At 35.3% G+C, this 23383-nt stretch overlaps 1 protein-coding gene across 2 annotated transcripts in view; it reads left to right on the top strand.

Annotated features, from left to right (window-relative positions):
- Positions 1–23383, top strand: part of OTOGL (otogelin like) — a 147729-nt gene that overhangs the window by 9173 nt on the left and 115173 nt on the right. For both annotated transcript variants that reach the window (XM_061204876.1, XM_061204875.1), the window contains exons 5-10: positions 1528–1626; positions 5452–5606; positions 11405–11526; positions 14627–14832; positions 19631–19758; positions 20115–20221. In XM_061204876.1, the coding sequence (XP_061060859.1) occupies positions 1528–1626; positions 5452–5606; positions 11405–11526; positions 14627–14832; positions 19631–19758; positions 20115–20221 (817 nt within the window). The remainder of the gene's footprint in view (positions 1–1527; positions 1627–5451; positions 5607–11404; positions 11527–14626; positions 14833–19630; positions 19759–20114; positions 20222–23383) is intronic.

The raw sequence follows: 23383 nt of genomic DNA, 5'->3' as shown, positions 1-23383 counted from the left end.
TAATAGTTTGTTTACTTCATATAGAAATTTGAATTATATTTGGAAATACACAAGGTTAAGCCGTTAGACAAAGCTGATAACTATACGACCAGGAAAGATATCACTGGGTATCAGGAGCTTTTTTCCTGAATCAATTACTGGCTCCTCGATTCTTTGACATTGCTATTTTTGCTTACCAATTTTCCATTTCCATTTAGCAGAATGCTAATGGTAGTTTGAAATTCAATTTGAATTTTTTGTTGCATTTAAAATCGCAGGGATTTCTGACTAGTTTTGTTTTGATATCTGTTTTCAGGAGAATAAACAGGGTTGTAACTAAATTTTTGAAGGAGATACATTTGCTTACCTAATTACTTTGACACTTATTGATTGGAAAAATACAAGATTGTTACCTAAGATAAAATTTGAAGATATATATGCCCCCCTAGAAAAAGAAAACTGCATTTAAATTTATGAAAAACATCATTTTTATCTATATTTATGATTAAAGTTAAAGCAGCTCATTTCTCCTCAGTTAAGATATACTTAGGGAGTTGTATGTCTTTAAACGTAGAGACATTTTAGATCAACGAATTTTAAGGTGAAAGGATAATAGAGTTTTAAAATTCTTGCCTTCTGCAGAACTATGGTTAAAATACCGCAATTAGATAAGTGCCTTTCATGACCTGACCATATTCCGGAGAGGGCCAATCTTTAGTAAACACTTTATGGTCACTCAGAGATGTTCTCTAGTTCTCTTGATGTGTTACTTAAATCCTTTCTGCTTGAGTTTTGCCAGTTGTCTCTTGTGTTCTCCTTATTACAGGAAAAATTTTCACTGTGATTCATTTGCAGTTTTAAAACTCACTAAGGAGCTCATAGTTTCTTTCTTCCTCTTTTCAACATAATCCTTTGGGGTGATTTTTCTTTCCATGAAAGAAAAAATATTTTTGGTGACAACCAGCAGTGGCGTTGGCTTCTGCCCCATTAAAATTAACTATGGGTCAGAAAGAATGCATCCATTTGTAATTAAGCCTGAGGATTAATACACAAACTTCAAATGGAATGTTTAATCATTCTCTTAAAAAAGTAGTTTCCTTGTGAGTTCTGTTATATATTGTGCCTGATCCCTTGAGCTAATGATGGATGTTTTTCTTTAATACAACACTTGCTCCTGGAGAAGTAGCTGATCAGACGTGCCTAACTCCGTCAAGGGAATCATCTGCAGCTTGTGTATTTCTGGTTCTCATCATCTGGGACAGGGATTCCTTACATGGGAACTTGACCTTTTAATTGCTTGAAGGAGGCTAACCTTTGCTCTCAGGGTAGTTTGAGATGTGAAAGCCTGTCTTTCTTGTTTCACAGCACACATAATGAAATGACCTAGATAGAGACTTAAGGGGCTTAATTCTTTAGCTCATCAAGGCAGTAGGCCCAGGGTTCTGTTTGAGTTAACAGAGGTTACTGTTAGTCCAAGCTAAATCTTGACAGATTTATGTTTATAAAAACTGATGCATACCAGAAGATAACTATTTTTTTGCCCTTCAGGTTCTTGTCCTCATGAATGCCTTAACGGAGCTTTCTGTTCTAAGGCTGGTACATGTGACTGTCAAATATTTCAGGCACTTGGGACACGGTGCCAGATTGGTAAGTTTCAGGGATACTTATGAGAGAATTATGAGATGCCGTGGAGAGCATGAAGGCATAATTTGCTGTATTAGTGTTCATTCTTTGGGAGTTGGTACAATAATATTGTGTATTAACTAGAGTATCCACAATTTATTTCCAGTAATTTTGAAACAATGTGAAAGAAAATGAGTATGCCCACTTTAGCTTCTCACTGAACTCTATTTCCTCAAGTGTTTTTTCTTTTCTTTTCTGTTTTAAAATTTTTATTTAATTTTTAAATTATAGTTGATTTACAATGTTATTTTTTTCATATTCTTTTCCATTATGGTTTATTACAGAATATTGAATATAGTTCCCTGTGCTATACAGTAGGACCTTGTTGTTTATCCATCCTATATACAATGGTTTGCATCTGCTGATCCCAAACTCCCAATCCATCCCTCCCCTGCCCCCCTCCCCCTTGGCAACCACAAGTCTGTTCTCTATGTCTGAGCCTGTTTCTGTTTCGTAGATAGGTTCATTTGTGTCATATTTTAGATTCCACGTATGAGTGATATCACATGGTATTTGTCTTTCTCTTTCTAACTTACTTCACTTAGTTTGATAATTTCTAGGTCCATCCACGTAGCTGCAAATGGCATTATTTCATTCTCTTTTTTTATGGCTGAGTAATATTTCATTGTGTGTGTATGTTTGTGTGTGTGTGTTTGTGTTTCACATCTTTATCCATTCATCTGTCGATGGACATTTAGGTTGTTTCCACGTCTTGGCTATTGTGAATAGTGCTGCTATGAACATAGGGGTGCATGTATCTTTTTGAATTATAGCTTTGTCTGGGTATGTGCCCAGGAGTGTGACTGCTGGATCCTATGGAAACTCTATTTTTAGTTTTTAGAGGAACCTCCATACTGTTTTCCATGGTGGCCGCAACAATTTACATTCCCACGAACAGTGTAGGAGGGTTCCCTTTTCTCCACACCCTCTCCAGCATTTGTTATTTGTAGATTTTTTTTAATGATGGCCATTCTGACAGGTATGAGGTAGTACCTCATTGAAGTTTTTTTTTAAAACATTTTAAAAAATTTCTTTATTGTTGTATCTATTTTATTTATTTATTTTTGGCTGCATTGGGTCTTCGTTGCTGCGTGCGGGCTTTCTCTAGTTGCGGCGAGCAGAGACTACTCTTTGTTGAGGTGCACAGGCTTCTCATTGCGGTGGCTTCTCTTGTTGTGGAGCATGGGCTCTAGGCACGCGGGCTTTAGTAGTTGTGTCACATGGGCTCAGTAGTTGTGGTTCATGGGCCCTAGAGCACAGGCTCAGTAGTTGTGGCACACAACTACTTAGTTGCTTAGTTACTCCACAGCATGTGGGATCTTCCTGGACCAGGGCTGGAACCTGTGTCCCCTGCATTGGCAGGCGGACTCTTAACCACTGCACCACCAGGGAAGCCCCCTCATTGAAGTTTTGATTTGTATTTCTCTAATAATTAGCAATGTTGAGCATCTTTTCATGTGCCTATTGGCCATATGTAGTTCTTCTTTGGAGAAATGTCTGTTTAGGTCTTCTGCCCATTCTTTGATTTTTTTTTTCTTCTGTTATTGAGTTGTATGAGCTGTTTGTATATTTTGGAAGTTAAGCCCTTGTTAGTCACATCATTTGCAAATATTTTCTCTCAGTCCGTAGGTTGTCTTTTCATTTTGTTTATGGTTTCCTTTGCTGTGCAAAAGCTTATAAGTTTTATTAGGTCCCATTTGTTTATTCTTGTGTTATTTTTATTGCCTTGGTAGACTAACCTAAGAAAACATTGGTACGGTTTATGTCAGAGATTGTTTTGCCTTTGTTCTCTTCTAGTAGTTTCGTGGTGTCATATCTTATATTTAAGTCTTTAAGCCATTTTTGTGAGGGTGTGTTCTAACTTCATTGATTTACATGTGGCTGTCCAACTTTCCTGACACCACTTGCTGAAGAGACTATCTTTTTATCCATTGTGTATTCTTGCCTCCTTTGTTAAAGGTTAATTGACCGTAGGTGTGTGGGTTTGTTTCTGGGCTCTCTATTCTGTTCCATTGATCCATATGTCTGTTTTTGTGCCAGTACCATGCTGTTTTGATTACTGTAGCTTTGTAGTATTGTCTGAAGTCTGGGAGGGTTATGCCTCCTGCTTTGTTCTTTTTCCTCAGTATTGCTTTGGCAATTCTGGGTCTTTTATGGTTCCATATAAATTTTAGGATTATTTGTTCTAGTTCTGTGGAAAATGTCATGGGTAATTTGATAGGAATCACATTAAATCTGTATATTGCTTTGGGTAATATGGCCATTTTAACACTATGAATTCTTCCAACCCAAGAGCATGGGATATTTTTCCATTTCTTTAAATCATCTTCAGTTTCCTTTATCAGTGTTTTATAGTTCTCAGTGTATGAGTCTTTCACCTCCTTGGTCAGGTTTATTGCTAAGTATCTTATTTTGTTTTTGATGCGATTCAAGTGTTTTTTCCGTTTTAAATGGTACTGGCCCATTAAAACCAGGTTTCCAATTCATCTCTCTTTTGCTTTATAAATTAGATTTGTTATTTGGAGCCACTCATTCTTTTTGACTTTGAATTAATGGAACATTCTGTACATAAAAGAGAAATAATGTTGAGAGCTCTTCAAAGGCAGAGGGTTCTTAAAAATATTTTTATTCATGGTGTCTAGGTTAGGACCCTACATCAATAATGACTAAAAAACATTCATTTGTTTAATGAGTATTTATTGAGCATCTACTCGATCCCAGGCTGGGCACTGGGAAGAGTGAATAATATAGACATGTTTCTGCCCTCTTGGAGGTTACAGTCTAGAGGAGGGGGACCAACACATAACAGATACACAGTAATTACACTTGTGACGTGCTGTAAAGGGAAGTGCAAGATTTTATGAAAATATGCAACAGAGGTAAGGCATACTATCAGAGAAGACTGCCTGAATAATGAATAACTCTGTGTTTTTTCTTGAAAAGGCCAAAGTTGGCCAAGCCTAATACATTTAGGTAAATTACAAAAAGAAAAGATAAAGTGATTGTGCCTTATCTTTATGCTCCCTACAGAGTATATTAACACATTTTAATGTCTTAACCAATATGTATTCCACATTTTGAGTGCTCAGTAAATGTCACTGATTTTCATATTAATCTAGAAGGAAGGGTCTACAAAATCAAAATAGAATAGAAGGTGACCCACAAAGGTATAAAGGGAGATAGGCATGAAGGCAACAGGAGATGAAGTTGTATGCTTTAAGACAAACACTGCTTACAATGTGACCAGTTTGAAGTCATGAATTCCTAAATTCCAGCATACTTTGGATGACTAATGCTCCCCATCCCCAGGTCCCAGACTTCTAAACATGACTTTTTGGTCAGTGGTTAATTTTCTCTGTGGATGCTATTATTTTCGGAAGAATTGCAGAGACTAGAACACTGTCAGTGTTAATTTTTAGAACACTTAGTGGTGACATTTCTTTCTTTCTGAGCCATTATATTTGCTTTATCACTATCACCTTCTTTTACTTTATCATTCTCTCCTCTCTTCCTCTCTTCCAGAGTCTTTGTTTGGAAGCAAAAATTAAGGAAGTTTCTAACATAAATCCTTTCTTCAAAACAACTTGGAGACCATGTTTTTCTTCAGAAGAGTTTGATAGTTTTGAGAGCAGTTGGTAATTTTGTTAGGCATTTTTCCCTGTGATATTGTCCACCAAAGAAGAAAACATTTGTTTGAATGAAAATTAGAATCACCTAGTGTGACTGAACCTTCCCAGAAACAGGTATAATTTGTTTTATTCTACTAAATATTATCCTATTTCTTTTCAGTGCCAAACATGGGCAATGGCAGAGATGGGATTTGCAAAACCTGGGGACAGTACCACTTTGAAACTTTTGATGGCATCTACTATTATTTCCCAGGAAACTGTTCTTACATTTTTGCGAAGGACTGTGGTAATTTGGAGCCTCGGTACACTGTATGGGTAGGTGATCCTAGGACATAATTAACTTAAAAATTATTTCTGGCCAAGTCTGTATTTTTAAATTACTGGACAAATCATGGAAAATATATAGTAATCATAGCATGAATACTTAGGGCCCTGACTAGGGAAGGAGAGGGGCTGGTTCTGAATGGGATGGGCCAAATTTGTAGCTATTTTGAGTATATTTCTATCAAGATGGAGCCTAGGACTGGGAGAAGAAAGGTTTGCATCCATATGGTAGGGACATGTAGGCAACACAGAAATGTCTATATCATGGATGTCATAATATCAACTCCAGTTGACATACTCATTCTTCACGTTTTATTTGATCATTTTGAAGAGAGGGTAGGTTCAGGCATCAATCATATTACTCGTATGTGTTTCCTTCTTGACATGTCCAGTGTGATGGCCATCTGGATTTTTTAAAATGACATACCTCAGTCTAATCTGGGGGCTGGAATTTATTAAATGGAGTGTATGAATTATATAAACACAGGCTAGAGGATGTGGAGACAGGCAGCTAATTTCTAGGTAGATTGATACTATATGATTGAGCTCAGAGAGTTAGTTCTTAGTTGCAGAGTTCTTTCTTCAAAAGAATTCATAGGAGACATCTCAAAATGCAAGCTGCAGAGTAGCTCTGGTAGAAGTAAGGAAGTAGGGACCTCTTTCCCTGCTGTTGTCTTCCTCTGAATTTTCTGGTATCTCAAAACACAGCCAGAAAACTGCAGTGCTGTCCTGTTCTAAAGCTAAAACCCTCCATAACCATCATTTGTTTGAATCTCTGTTGTTGAATCCCTCCGACTTATGTTGGAGTTGCCTAAATTTTCTTCCTCTCTTAGACGAGGCAAATATTCAAAAGTAGGCCCTAAAGCTTTTCAACAGCAACAAATCCTTGTGCCCTCAAAAGGAAATGAAGTCTATTGAAAGTTAACTTATGGGACATAAGGATAAAAAAATTGGAGGTCTCTTTAGGTCAGGAAGTTAGTGGCATGCGTTTTTAGTTCATACAGGGCTCAGTCCCCTATTGCCCTTTACTCATCCACTCTAGGAAGGAGTTGCTGGGTTTATCGCACAAACATCTTCTGTTTCATTGAAATGTTCTTATCCAGTGTCTGATCCTTTTGAGGACTAAGGTGTCAAGGAGATAATTGTGTGATCATAACACACAATGTTCAACTGTGCTTCCAGAGTTAATAGATAATTGTTTTTACTTGGCCCTGTTTGGTTGGTGGAATTTGCTTTCACATTAACAAATCCATTTACTTTAAATGTCATCTTTCCCCGATTGTAAAAGTTGTTCACCTCTTTTGTAGAAAATTTGAAAAAATTCATAGACGTCTAAAAAATACTATCAGAATGATCAGTCAAGGCTTATCAGTGCTAATGGCTTCATATATTTCCTTCTAAATTTTTTCCTCTGGATTTTATACACATAAATTTGAAATTTTACTATGCATAATTTTATTTCCCGCATTTTCACCTAATATTATATAAAGAACTTTTTTTCCACATCAGATGTTCTTGACCAACACAAATTTTGTTAGCTGTATTTGTTCCAACTATGGAATACTGAAATTATTTAATTGTACCTTGTTTTAGAAATTTAGATTTAAAAAATATTTTCAGTATTTTAAAAGATGCATATTAATAAATATCTTTATGCATATATCTTTTTTATGCTCTTGATTCTTTTCTTTTTCTTCTTTAAATTCAATTTTATTTTTATGAAAATAATACATGTACTTAGTTTAAAAGATTTCATCAAGATACATGAAGCCAAAAAATAGCCCCTCTTTCCTTCACTCCTTGACCCCAGCTGAAGTCTGACTCCCCAAAGGCAATTACTTCAATTTTTTTAGCTGTTTCTTCTGGCTTTTACCTAACATGTCAAAATGTGCTATTATTTCTTTATTTATCAAAGTTAGGACTTATTTCTTCACTTCTTACTGTGGAAAATGGGAAGTCATCTGTTAAGTTATCCTTCCTGCCGCTAACACACACACACACACACACACACACACACACACACACACACTTTCCTTTTCTCCTCCTAATAGAGTTATATCACTGTTATTGGTTACATATGTGGTTTTTATATTATTGTCATTTACATATTGTACATATATGAACAATATTTATATAAATATTGTTGAGAGCTGAGCCTAATATGTTATTGTGATTTTATTTCTCTGTACAATTTTATAGAATTAACAGTTATCCCATTTTTCATTTGCTGCATTTTCTATACTTCAATCATTTTTTCCTTCAAAGTATCTCTAAACAACTGTTCTCAATATGGTCAGATACATCAGACAATCTCTCAGTTTCTCTTTCCTTCCCATGAGATGTCCCTTCCTCAGTTCTTCATTTTCCTGTTCCAACTGAGAGTGGTTGCTTTTGAGCCTACTGTACACCTAGCACTCAGGATTTTATTCACCATCTTCCTGGAGAATTTCATTCTTCTCTCTCCTGTATTGGTTTCCCTGTTTCTTAGGTCCCGTGAAGTGTCCAGCAGTCCTTGAATTTTGTTCATACTTGAGAGATAGGCTCTAAAAAGCTTATTGGATGCTCTGATCATGTGGGCAGTGCTTGTTTGTAGTGCTTTCTGGAAAGGGAAGATATTTTCCTGGAAAGAGTGTTACCGAACTAGGTTCATTTTGCCCATCTTGCAGCAAGCCAAAATGCTGAGGTGCCGGGGTTTGCAGCAAAGAGAGGGTTTATTAGGCAGCTAAGCGAGGATACAGGAGAACAAATCTCAGATCCATCTCCCTGAAGGCAAGGGTCTTGGGGTATTTATTGGATAAAGAATAAAAAAGCAGGGCGGCCTGAGGCGTGGGAGCCTGGGGAAAGGTGACTGGAAAAAGGTGTGGGGAATCGTTGTTCCAAAATGGAGGCACTTAGCATGATCTGAGGGTGTTTTCAGCCCTCTGACGTCAAAAGGTCACCACACTTGCACATTGGAGCAAGTTGGAGGGGAAGGGGTCCTCTCCAGTCTTAACCAGCTAACTCAAACTAGACACCCCTGACACCAAGTTCCTGGAAAACAACTCGGGCAAACATCTTATTGTTTAGACTACGTGCTGCTTGGAGTACATGCAAATCTTTGGTAGCAACAATTAAAACGACCTTGGTTAGTGAAGGCAGGTGAAATGGATTTGACTAATGATTACCCATGTTTCAAGAGTGCATACGAGGGAGAATTTTGAAATCTTGATTATAGTTTGGAAATCACTTTCAGAATGTTGAAATTCAATTCATTCTGATTTCTGATCATTTTGCATATGGTCTTTTAAAATTTCCCTTCTCTTTATAGAAATTTTTAGTTTTCTTTATCCCCAATGTTCTGAGATGTCATTATGTGAATTTTTTTTTTTTTTTCCATTTATCGTGCTAGGTACTTGATAGGCCCTTTCTAGCAATCCAAATCCTTCAGTTTTGGAATAATATTTCTTTCTTAATTTCCTCTCTTTCTCTCTTTCAGAAATTCTGTAATTCAGATATTGGAGCGCCTGAACTAAGTGACTGATTCCTTAATTTTCTCATTGATTTATTTCTCTTTTCCATCTTTTTGCTTTTTTGTTTTACATTTTGGGAGATTTCTTTCCAGCCTTAAATATTTATCTTCCAGGAGTTCTATTTCAGTTATAAGTTTTTCCTATCATATTGTCAATATCCAATCACTTATTTTTATTCCTTGAATTTCACTTTTAATATCATTTTATTCTTGTTTCATGAATGGCCTTTTCTCACTGTTCTCCTTGAAGATATCAATTATGGATTCTTGGAAGTTTATTTTTCTGACTTGTTTTTGATTCCTTTGATCTCCTTTCTTTTGTTTATTTGGCGTCTGCCTTTCACATTGCAGGCTTTTATCAAATGATCCATGAATGTTTATTCACATTTGAGAATTAGGCTCTAAAAGCTGGTTGGAAGATCTGAATACATGGATGGGGGCTTGCTTGCATAGTGGGAGACTGAGCAGGGAGCCTCTGGTTTCATTAAATAAGCCCCTAATATTAGTATCTGTACATCTTTTTCAATTTTGTTTCTTCAAGGAAAACTCCTCCAGTATCCTGCCTGGGGTCCTATGTCTGGATTCCTGGATACTGAGAACATTTTAGTTATACTCCTACTTTAGGCTTTTTGCATTTGCTATTCCCTTTGCCTAGAATGGTCTAAATATCCATATGGCTTGCTCTTATCCCTCCTTCATCTTTACTAGAATTTCCCCTTCTCAGTGAGGCTTTTGTTGTCCATTCAGTCTAAAACTGCCCCCAACCCCTCAACAACCCTCGATACACATGCTGTCTATCTCTTTTCTCCACTTAATATTTCTTCATGTCATGTAGCATGGTGCATATTTTAGTTACATGTAGTTATTTTTTTTTATTAACTGTTTTTCTCTAATGGAATATAAGATTCATGAGGGCAGGTATTTTTGTCTATTTTGTTGACGTCTACATCTCCAGAATCTGGAACAGTGCCTGGTACATAGTAAGTGATCAATAAAATTTGCTGATTAATCACTAAATTAATATATATTACATTCTTGCAATATTAAAAATCTATCTTATCATTGGTGATTTTTCTTATCACTTTTATGCTTTGAAAGTTCTTTTCCATCTATATAGTTATATATATTTTCTTTCAGCTATTTTCTGCTGTCATTATTTGGACCTTTTAAAGTTTATTTTGGTGGTAGGGTAAGAGAATCTAACATTCCTCTTCTCCTTTCTTACTTTCCTCTTCTCTTTTCTTCCTTGCTTTCTTTTTTATTTTTACTAGTAAACTAATTTTCCCATCAGTTTTTTGAGAAATAACCTCTCTTCCCTAAAGTGTTTGGACAATTTTATTTTTAGAGTTATAGTTACTTTTGCAACCTTTACATATTACTTTGTGTAATATATATATTCTTAACATCTTTATTGGAGTATAATTGCTTTACAATGGTGTGTTAGTTTCTGCTTTATAACAAAGTGAATCAGCTATACATATACATATATCCCCATATCTCTTCCCTCTTGTGTCTCCCTCCCTCCCACCCTCCCTATCCCACCCCTCTAGGTGGTCACAAAGCACCCAGCTGATCTCCCTGTGCTATGCGGCTGCTTCCCACTAGCTATCTATTTTACATTTGGTAGTGTATATATGTCCATGCCACTCTCTCACTTCGTCCCAGCTTACCCTTCCCCCTCCCCGTATCCTCAAGTCCATTCTCTAGTAGGTCTGTGTCTTTATTCCCGTCCTGGCCCTAGGTTCTTCATAACCATTTTTTCTCTTTTTTTTAAGATTCCATATATATGTGTTAGCATATGGTATTTGTTTTTCTCTTTCTGACTTACTTCACTCTGTATGACAGACTCTAGGTCCATCCACCTCATTACTAATAACTCAATTTCATTTCTTTTTATGGCTGAGTAATATTCCATTGTATATATGTGCCACATCTTTATCCATTCATCTGTTGATGGACACTTAGGTTGCTTCCATGTCCTGGCAATCACACCACATAGTTTTAGAATATTAACATCCTGTATGTAAAGATTCAGATCATTTAAATAAATATGCTAAATTAACTTGTACTTTATGAAGTTACTTCTGTTGTCCAATTTCTGAAGCAAATATCTTTTTTTCTCTTGAAAATCCTAACTGTAGTTATAATTTTATAAAGTGTCATGGGACTAATGATGCTATAGAGCTGTAGACGTGCATTGTGGATTTAGTTAACTCAAATGAAGGCAAGTTTGTGTGTTGTTGTTGGTTTCTATGCTTTCTCTTGTTTTTCTCCCTTTAAGGTTCATAATAGCCCTAAATGCCTTGGTTCAGTGTATTATTGTTATCGGTCGATCAGCTTGTTCTTTTCAGACCAAGAGGAAATTCGAATTTATGGGCATGAAATAAAAAAGAATGGAATCAGGTAAGATATGATAAATGATATAATGAAAATAATACAATGGATTAACAGAATTTCTAAGCATCTCACTCTGGAAGTGAATGTGGAGGAAGGGAGAGGATTTCTTCAATAGTAAACTTGAAGTTATAGCATAAAGACATAAAAATTTCAGTAGGCTCCAAAGCCAGTCAGGTGGCCAGGAATCTAACAGTTTAGCCTCCCTAATGTTTGTGCAGGATACAAACATACTTATATAGGTAGAGGTAAGATTATTACATCTACTTGTAAGAGAGATTCAGGAGAAATCCTCATAGTTCAACTCAAATTATTTTTGCCCCCTTTCTTAAATCTTTTCCTGTTTTTTTTTTTTAAACAGAAAATCAAAATAAAACTAAACCTCTGAAAATCCTTTCCAAATTTGTGTGAATGAGGTTTGGGTGTCACTTAGGATTTTCTGTTAGTGTTCTGACGAAGAGTTGAGTCAATAAATAACTGGTCTTCTTGAATAAATAAGAGAGGGGCCCACTTGTAGAACTGAAACTTTAGGAGAAGCAGATGTTTATTTATTTGGTGGAAGGTTTCATACATTTTAAACTAGAAGTACTGTGGAATAATCTACCATCCAATCTAAATAAGTATAGAAATACTCAATTTTAAGTTGCCCTCCCATCCTTGACACACTCTCTATCCCTTTTCTCTGCTTAATATTTCTCCTTCATGTCATCTAGCATAGTACATATTTTAGTTACATTTCATCATAAATTTTATTAACTGTCTTCCTCTAATGGGATATATTTCATGAGGGCAGGTATTTTTTCTGTTTTGGATGACTTATGCTGAGAAAAGTAAATTGTGTGATAGCGCAATTCTATCCATCATTCAGAATTCACCAGCAAGTGTTTGAACCATGGGAATTTTTTCCAGGGCAATGGCTGTACCAACCTATGTGCTTTGTTTTCAGTTCAGATTCCTCAAGAGGCAGCAGATGATAGCAGGAAGGGCTTTGGATGAAGCACCAGGGGAGCCAGGCACTGACCCAGGTTTTGTCATAGTCAGGCAACCCCAAGCAGCCCCTCTGCCTCTCTTGGGCTTATTTTCTTCATCAACTGGGTTATGTACTTTTCATTTTCTTATAAAAGAAAGATTATCCATTTGAATGGGAAGGTAATGCACTTACATATGTATTTCTTGGAGCTGAATTTAAACAGTGGTTTAGGATTTTTATATGGGATTTGGGGTAACATAGTGGGCACTTAAAAATTATTGTTTTATAAAACAAAAACGCCATTTAAGTAGATTTTCAAGAATACTAACCCTTTGTTAAATATAGGACATAATATTTAAATTTTAACTCAGAAAAAAAATTTCTTTGAAGATTTCCATTTGTATAATAGAAGGAAGATGGTTTTCTTATTATTCAGCTAAATTGCTTATAATAATGCTATACCAGGCCTAGGGCCTATCTCATAGCAGATGCTAGAGAAATGTTTACCAAAATGAAGTCAAATGTGTTTGGCTGTGCACATCATACTTTACCTTTCTGGACTTCAGTTCTCTCCCCTGTGAAATGCAGGGTTTTGGTACATATGAACCTGTGAATAATTTTCAGTATTAATCTGTGCATTCAGTTTAGTTTGCATTGTTAATGTTTCAAGTTGCATGGAGGTTTTCTTAAACTTATGGGAGATTATCTAATTTTTAGTATCATCACCCATCTCTACTAGCATCTTTTAATGTATAGACATTTGGATAATCACAGTTATGCACCTTTTGTTTTCAAAAATTGTGTATTTAATCAAATTTACTATGAAAGAGATCAAGTGACAAATGACCAAACCAAGGAACACCTGCAAAAGAACAACTATACCTTGCCGCAGTGAACATCCCATTGCTATGGAATATCTTTATAAAACATGACTCACTTTTTTTAAGTATAGCTTTTATAAACTTGCAAACTTAAACAATATTATTCGTACTAACTTTTACTAGGAATTGAAAATGAATTTCTTACGTTTATAATTTTTAATAAGAATAGATTATGACAGTAAAGTCATTTATTCTCTGGTATAAATTTTAGTTATTTTCCTATTCTTATAACTAAATCTTATGACTAAAAAATTATCTGCACACGTACTTGTGCAAATGATTACAGATATTTTGAATTGTTTCTTTAGGGACTATCCCTTTGTTAATGAGTATGTTTAATTTTATAGTTTTTATTTCATGTAGCCATGTTCTTACTGGAAAGGAACTCACTAATTTGAAGTTTTTGAGAGAAATGTATACATGTACCTACTAACCTCTCACCTCACATTATTCAGTTAGCATGGCTAATTTTCTTCTGTCCTCTTATGTCTCTCACTTCCTCTGTATGTGTACATGCTTGTGAAAAATGGAAAGACTAGACATTGGATCAGGAGTTTAAATATTCAATGTGACCCGTGCTTAAATAGACCAAATTGTATGCAACTTAAAAATTATGAATATAACCCTTATGAATACTGTATGGAAAGTATTTTTTATTCCTAATAATGTACTTTGCAGCATTAAAAATATAAATTATAATTAACATGCCTAGACATTTTTCTTTTGGAAAACAATGACTTGTACCAAGGTGACATTTTGGGGATAGAAGCTCTTATTTCTTTACAGCCAAGTTTAAAACAAAATTAAACAAAATCATCACTCAAAAATGGTTTACATACTTTGAGTATTGTTTGTTCTGACTTCAAAATTGTTGAGCAGCATTTTTAGATTATCTTAAACTCTCTAGAAAAAAATATAAATACATTCAGCTCTCATTATTCTAAATAGACAAGGTTATTTTCCAGATTTTAAAAATCACTGATATTTAGCAGAAGTATGCTTTTGGTTGGTTGAAAGAAGCATCCAATTATAAGTATAAAACCTTAATCAGTATGCAAAAATAGGTATCATTTTTGCTGTCTTTTTATTTCAATATTAAAATTTCAAAAATGTTGAAAATCTAACTGCATAGTTTATTGAATAATTTTGAATAATAATTATCTTTTATTTAATTCTCAGTCACTTCAAGAAAGAAATAGATCATCTGTAATTGATGTTTCATCATAATTCTTAGATTGCCTTTGTTCTATTTTTCAAGTTTAACATTGCCTCAGACAATTGGACAGGTTTTCATTGAGAAACTAGCTGACTATATTCTGGTGAAAACAACCTTTGGCTTTTCATTGGCTTGGGATGGAATATCTGGAATTTACCTGAAGCTGTCTGAGGAGCATAAAGGGAAATCATGTGGCCTATGTGCAAACTACAATGGCATTCAATCTGATGATTTCATCATTCAGCAAGGTAAGTGGAACAGAAGAAATGGGTGGGTACTTCTGAGCTCTTCTTCCTTCACTAATCACTCTGTTTATACCCAGAAGGGTACAACTTGTCCTAGGTTGGGTAAAAATAGTAGCTATCGCTTGCCTGCTTATGTGATTTTAAGTGAAGCTTGAACAGGAAAATATTTTTGTGTCATTCTTGAAAGCCATGAGCTAGCTTACATTTGCTAAATTAATACAAGTCAGGTCTTACTCATGTAACAAATACTAACTGAGCATTTACTTTGTGTCTGGCACTGTTGTAGGAGCTTGGGATATATCAGTGAAAAAAAAAAACTTCTCCCTTCTTGGGGCTTATATCAACATTTTAGTGATTCAGACCCATTTGGGGCAAACTTGTCTACTTTTGGGCAACAGATACTTTGCTTCCAGTCTTGATAGGAATAAATTAAATGACTGCCACGTAATAGTTTTGTAAATACAATAAAATGTGAGCAGAATTTATAAAAGTTGAGTAATAACTTGGAATGGTTTTTATCATGTATAATGTTGTACATATCATTCATTCATCTATTCATTCTAAGTCATGAAACTAATCCCAATGAGCTGTTAAAAATGGGTTTTGTTTCAATATGGGTACTAGTTTGCAGTGGCAACAAAATAAGAGAATTACAGGACACAATCATGATTTAGGTCCACATATAAATGTGCAATAAAAAATAATACTGTTCTTAGTACCAGAAGGCCTACCTGGCTTTGAATCTTGTTCAACTCTTATAAGTTTTATAATTTGAGGCATCTCAATTAATCTCTCTGATACTCAGTTTCTTCAGCTGTAAAATAGGGATTAAAATAATTTGGAACTCAGAGCATTGTTAATAATAACAGCATAGCTTGATACCATTTAGTAATAGTTAATATGAGTACATAGCTATATTATTCCCAACTCTTACAACATCCTGTAAGGTGGGTGTATTTTCTTAATTTTACAATGAAGACACAAGGTGGTGTGCCCAATGTAACACAGCTTGTAAATGGTGCTATCAGAGTTGAGTTACAGATCCAACTGGCTCCCAATTCTATTCTTAGATAAATGTGAGAGAAATTGACTTTTAATCTGTAATTTAATCTGTAATAATACTGTTTGTTTTATATTATAAAATTAATAGAGAAGAGTTGCCCATATGTTGTGTTTTAAGGGAATGAAAATCCTACTTAGAGTGTGGGTTCTGGAGTCAGACTGTGGGATTCATATTCTGCTTTGCCACTTGTTAAACTTTCTAAGTTTAACGATATACTAGTAGTGTATACTTCATAGAGTTGCAAGGATTAAATGAGGTAATCCCTGTAAAATACTTAGTACAGTGCCTGGCTTGGCACATAGCTAATACTGAATACATTTTAGCTAATTTATAATCATCTCCAAGTGTTCTCAATCAGCCTATAATGGAGCTAATGTGAAAATGTTTGATTAAAGACATTGCTTTAAGAGGCCCTTGTCAAAATGCAAACATTTTCCCAGGATGCATAATGCTTCATCAGTATTAGTTTACTAGTAGCTAAAGAGCAGGGCTTCAAGGAGTCAATTTTCTTACATGCAAAATGGAGATAATAATAATGACCCTTAGAGCGTCCCAGCCTCTGAGAATCTAATGAGAAAATGTAAGTGAAAGTGTTTAAAAGTCTGTGAGCACAGTACAAATGTACAGTATTGTACATTTCATCATGAAATGGTGTTTTGCATCCAGTTGGGTATTTAGAATGAGAGAGTTCACAAACTTGGAATCTTGAGACTATATTAGGAAGTAGGGTTTTGGACCCAGGCAGAACCAATCAGATGGCAGTTATTGATTTCTTTTTCTTCTGTATCAAAGCTTTATGAAAAAAATAATACTCAATTCAATTCTCAATGTTAGAGTTAAAGACTGCCATGGGCAACTTCCCTGGGGACATGTAGGGAACATGGTATAGAAGTTGGGATAGAAAATAGCATCTGCTCTTCTTAGAGGCAGAGAGACTCAGATTAGGATTTGCGTTAGGAGTCAGACAGACTTTGATAACCTGGAACATAAAATGGTTGCTTACAGTGAGATAATTGGGCAGCACGCAAAGGGGTGTTAGCAGATTATTTGTGGGAGAAGACCGGAAGGAGGCAATTTGACTGAATTACGGCTGAACTGGCAGAAGGCAAGAAGGACGCTGGAAAGTATATGGAAGGAGCCTAAAGAGAGATTTCAGCTTTTTCACAATTTCATTTAGTGCACAGAGTAAAGCAGAATGATAAAAAAACTAACGTAATTTATAAGGATGTGACTAGAACCTGCTTTCCGATTTTCTCTCATACCGTAATAATGCAAAAATACATCTACAGGTGAGCTGTATTACCTTTAGCTTAAAGATGCCTAGTATTTTCTTGAAACCCAGCCTGTACTTTGCTGATTAGATAAATCTTTAGAGGCAGAGAGGTAGTTTGATTGAATCCCATTGAATTAATAATTTCTTAACAGTGATTAAAATTGTATTTCTCTTTGCATTCCTATGCATTCTTCAGGCATGACTTCACAAAGAACTGAGCCTTTTCAGAATTTCTGTAGATATAGAAATATTTAAATTTGTTGTCTAGTTGAGATTCTGGTTCCATAATTCATGTCTATAGCTAGCTACTCATAGAAGCCCTGATTTACTCTTGTTTTTCCCAGCATAATAATTAATACTGCCTCTCTTTCACTCTTAGAAGTGTTCCAATATGGACAGTAAATTGCTCCGTTTGTAGTACATTTTATATGAAACATTTTAATTTTAGTTTTGCAGGCTCCCAGACCACCGACTGATATGGATTTAAAGTCTCATAGTAACCAACATTTGTGACTTTTTTGTTAATGCAATGTAGTGAAAACAGCTGAATATGTGGTTAAAAGCTGGAATTAAAGTGAACTCTAAGGGATTGCCCAGGTTGTTTAGTTACATTAAAATTTGTGCATAAATATGGAAATAGGTGGGCCTTTAGGAAATATTTTTGATTCTGCAGACCTTTAAAATATGATGATGCTTTGAAATGAAATGTGACTATAAATTTACTTAAAAGGAACATCAGTTTTTCCTTTTAAAAATAAGTATATTAGACCAGACCCATGCTTGGTTCAGGGTGTAGCATTTCCAACAATATCAGAGATAATAAAGTGGACCAAACATCTAGGACTCTAATAATCTATTTAATAAATATGGAAAACTCCCTTGTATTTATTCGTTCACTTATTTAGCAAATATACTTTGAGCACCTACTCTATACCAGATAGTAAACTAGGGATCCAGCAATAGGACAGCTTAGACAAGCTCTCTCCCTTCATGTAGTAGAAGGCAAAATAAATAGACAAATTAAAATATAATTTTTGTGAGCAATAGCAGCCATAAAAAAAGGAGAAAAAGGAGACTAAGTGACAGAACAGTGTATGTTTGGTGGGTCTAGATCACGTGCCAGAGAAGGCTTCTCTGAGGAGGTCATATTAAATAGATGCCCACATGAAGTAAGGGAGACAGCAGAGGGAAGATTGGGGTGGGGGAAGAGTGATTTTCAAGGAGGAGATGCAAGAGCAAAAGCAGGAGCAGGGTGGAAATGAGCTTGAGTGAAGAACATTATAAAGCTTGTATGATTGGAGTAGGTTGAGCAAAAATAGGAGTGGAAGATGTAGGAGGGGTAGGGTGGGGTAGAGTGGGTGAAACAGGTGGGGAGTTGGGGGAGTGCAGAGGCCAGATCAAAAAAGTCTTCCAGGCCCCTGTAAAATGTGGGATTTTATACTAAGAGCGCAAAGCGTTCTTACAGATGAACTTTTACGATCTTCCCCAAAATTGGTAGTAGTAAGTAGACATCTTCCTATCTTGAAGATGCTGAGATAGAATGGTGAACCATTTGGCTTGCAGTTTTTGATTCTAGTGGTGCAGTAGCTTGTCATCAATGGTGGACCTGTGGCTGTGTAAATCTCAGTGGTGGAGATGCTAACACTCAAACATGAAGGCTGTCAGATGGAACTTCGAGATGTCATCTTGTTTGGGTCTGCGGAGTCTTTGAGATTTCAGATTCAGCCCTTGTCTGAATGTGGGGCAGGATTAATTTTCATGTCAGACCCTGAACTTGTCCTCAGGCCAGATAGAAGGCCCAGAGTGCTCACCACCAACTGTCTGTTGCTGCCGCATAGTAGCTCCTGAATCTTGCCTCTGAATAATGCTGGGATGGTATCAGGATTCTTACTCTGTCCCGAGCATCTTTAGAAACACTATTCATCATATTCCAATGGAATGAATTCACTTCTTAGTACCCTCTTCTCCAGGTGTCTTTTCCATTTTTTCATTGTCTGTATGACCATCCTCTGAAATCTCCACAAGGGCTCTAGGTACCCCAAAAATAGAGCTACAATTTTAGTAAGGTTCTGACTTATGTCAAATAGAATGAGAGGGCTGTCTGAAAATTTTCATACCAAACTTTGACTTATGTTTCTTAATTTTATGCATATTTTTTCTCCTCTCTGCGGTATAAACTGCAGGCTTTACTGGTATTCACTTTGTACCCTTCATTTTCAACCCTTCCCCATTTTGTTTCATTGAAGTTTGCTTTCTCTCTCCAATGGTATTAACTTTTATTTGGTACTTAAACTTTGTTCAATTTATTTTTATTATGCTGAAGTAATGTTATAGTCTAATATCATTGGTAATTAAAAAGCTATTGAGTTTAACTTTTTGACCAGGAAGTTTATGTTGGTGAACTGTGTCTTTGTGGAAAGTGATCCTATTATACATATTTTTTTGTATGTGTTTGTGTGAAATAGAGGACTATACAGAAGACATTGCTATGTTTGCAAATAGTTGGTTGGTGCAAACTCCAGATGACACCAAATGTGTACCCACACCCTCAGATTTTCCAAATCCATGCTCCAGTGGAATGCCAGCATTTGAGGTAAATATGACGTGAAAAATTTACCATGTTGGATACACCACACATATACTGTATTTGTATATTTAACACTAAGCATTTTTAGCGTAAATACTACATAAACACTATTAAAATCAGGAAATGTAATGCAACAAGAATAACTTTATGATTATTTCAAAAATGATGAATACGAGTTTCATAAAAGTAGTACTCATTATAAAAATATGTAGTTAGAAAAATGTTGTTTAAAATTTATAAGCCTACATACTTTCTCTTTCCTAGTAAGAACAGAGTGTCTTGCAAACAGATCAGTAGAAAACAATGAGAGTACAAGCATATCATTCAGTATGTTCTGCTGACCGCCATCTTCTTCTGCATAGGCAATCTTCTTCAAGTGTCAGATACTGTTGCAGTTTCCCTTTTTGAGCTGCCATGAATATATTGATCCATATTTATATATTGCCAGCTGTGTTAATGATCTTTGCAAGTAAGTGAAATGATTTTATTTGCAATAAAATTTTCTTTATCCAAAAAGAAGAGCAAAAACCATTCTATAACTTCATCATCTCAGCAGTTCACAAAATGTAATGGGAAATGTAAAACATAAACTGTACTAACAGCTATTAAAAGCTTACTGGATAACAGGTACAGTCTGAGTGTTTTATATGAACAGCATGAACAGAATACATTAGTTCTTATACACTTTTTGTGCCACTGACCCCTTTTGGGAATCTAGAGAGGCTATAGGCTCTTTTTCAAAATAGTGTTTTGAAATGCACAAAATAAAACATATAAGATTACAAAGGAACTAATTAGATTGAAATAGAATTACTGAAATAGTAAAAGAAATGAATTTCTGATCCACGTGCTCTTTCATATGCATTTCAGGTCTAATAACTAATGTAGTTTGATATAGTGATGAGTATAAACAATATTTTGAGATATCTGCAACAATTAAATGAGAAATGAAAATATGGAAATATGAGATATGAGTTACATTGATGACAAAGTTACAGATTCTGCTAAGAACATTGTGATGTGTTGCCCATGTGTGTAACTGAAAGAAATGCTAAATATCAGCTGGAGATTAGCGAAAATAAACATGTAGTATTTTTCACATCCAAGGTCACAGAGTCCTGCATTCACTCCCGGGTTAAGAACACATAGACTAAGGTGGTTGTCTAGGGAACAAATTCAGTGAGACTCATCATAATGTGTTCATCAATGTAGAACTTATAAATTACCCATTATTGAGGTGAAGTCCTTTTTATTTTAGTTTTTCAAAAATTTACCAAGTGAATGATACATGCACCCTGATATTCATAGCAGCACTAATAACAATCGCCAAGACATGGAAGCAACCTAAGTGTCCATCGACAGATGAATGCATAAAGAAGATGTGGTATTTATATACAATGGAATACTAGCCATAAAAAGAATGAAATAATGCTGTTTGCAGCAACATGGATGGATCTAGAGATTATCAGACTAAGTGAAGTTAAGTCAGAAAGAGAAATACAAATACTATATGGTATCACTTATTGTGGAATCTAAAATATGACACAGGTTAACTTATTTATAAAACAGAAACAAAGACATAGAAAACAAACTTATGGTTACCAAAGGGGAAAGGGGGTGGGGAGGGATAAATTAGGAGTTTGGGATTAGCAGATACAAAATACTGTATATAAAATAAACAACAGGTCCTGTACAGAGCAGGCAACTATATTCAATATCCTGTAATAAACCATAATGGAAAAGAATATGAAAAATAATATGTATATGTATGTATAACTGAATCACTTTGCTGTACACCAGAAACTAACACAACATGTAAATCAACTATACTTCAATTAAAAAAAATTACCAAGTGTATGTGATTAACTATCTTGAATGTTCGAGAATATCTCAAGAAATTTTTATGTTTGCATCTTTTAAGTATCCCAAGAAGTTTAAATGGTACATGGGAACATTGCTGTAAAGGACCAAACTAATTTTTGGTTGAGTAAAACCACTGAAATTATATCTTGGGTAGCTTGTTAAGAGGTCTAAGTTTATCAAAAGTGAAAACAGAGAGGAAAGGTTGAGGTAGTGTAAAGTTATTTGTAATCACTCTGCTTTAATTAAATTAAGATTATTATAAAAATAATGAATGTAATAATATTTTCCGGATATTAAAATGAGATTGTTTGGGAAACTTGTTAATTTTGGATAAAGTACAGTTATACCTTTATTTGTATGTATAGTCTCAGGGATTTCTGAACTAATGCAGGAGCTTTGAAAGAGCATTCCCTCTGCCTAAAATATTGAGTATTTTACAACATATTTTACAACATTCTGTCCTCTATTTGGTTTTATTTTTCATTTAAGTGCTATACTGTTCTATCTCTGTTCTATCACTTAGTCTTTTTTGAGGATCTCTGTAGGTAGTCCATTGTCCTTATTTAGCCATCTATATGGAATTAACAATTGTTCTTATTCCATGGTGACTCATTCTGGGACCATTCTCCAACAGTCTTTTCACTTGTCTTATCATCTTTAGCACTCATTTCTCAAGTAGGCTGAAGTGAAGGATCTTTTGGCAGATCCAGAAAAGTCATTTGCCATTTATTAGTTGGGATATTGTTCGGTTGCTTCAATTGCCAAAGTATCAGTGGCTTCGATTCAATTGAATGCTTATATTTCTCTCATAGGAAGTCCAAGCTTGCAAGTGGTCCTGGGTTCGGACTGTGTGTCTGCTCCATGAGTTTTCCATTGACTCATTGATACTATTGCTATGTCATCCCCCAGGGCCTAGGGTATTATTTTCAATTTCATTGTCAAAACTGGCTCACCACTGCCATGCTCATATTTTAACCCTTAGGAAGGGAGAAAAGGAAATAGAGGGCTGTCAGCATTTTTAAGGAAGTGATCTGGAAGTTTCATTCACATTCTCACTTTTAACCCTTTGGCCAGAACTTAGAAACATGGGCCATACCTAGAAATAAGGACAGCTGAGAAATGTTGTCCTTGGCTGGGCAGCCGTATGCCCAGCAAAAACTTGCAGGTTCTAATACTAAAAAGAAGAGGGAACTGGGCATGAAAAGTAGCTGGCCATACCTACTTCATCTGAAATTTCATCATTAAGAAGTTAACATTTTTATCTTTTGAAATTTTGATGTATTTAGGCTTTGGATTTCAAAACCTAATTGCTTTCTTTAGGGCAAATAAAAACAGCAGGATGGTGAAACACCTTTTACTGGTTGAAATCAGCTGACACCTTAAGATACATATTTGAGGTGAAGAGGCCGGGCAGAGCAGGCAGTTAATACCAAAGAAAGGGCTTTATAATGGAATAAGTGGGCATTGATAAAATGGAAGTGAGAAGGTACCAGGGTTAGCCTTTCACTCCCCTCAATATTTCACCCAGGACTATACCTACCTACATTCTTTTTCCCTTAAAGGAGATTCTCTTCATTTCTTATGTTAAAGGACTGCCTACAGGGATCCTATACCATGATTATATAATTGTGAATCTGCTGAACACAAATTAATTTCCTGCTTAGATTATGATAGTGTATTGGATTCAATTCAACACATTTTCTGAGTGTTTATTCCGAGTTGAGCATTGTGCCACATCTTGGTGAAATAGAAACAATTTATTATGTTG

The sequence above is a fragment of the Eubalaena glacialis genome, chromosome 11 (assembly GCF_028564815.1).
Source record: "Eubalaena glacialis isolate mEubGla1 chromosome 11, mEubGla1.1.hap2.+ XY, whole genome shotgun sequence".
Taxonomy (NCBI): domain Eukaryota; kingdom Metazoa; phylum Chordata; class Mammalia; order Artiodactyla; family Balaenidae; genus Eubalaena; species Eubalaena glacialis.
The sequence above is the reverse complement of the archived record's forward strand: the minus strand, read 5'-3'. Positions and strand labels throughout refer to the sequence as shown.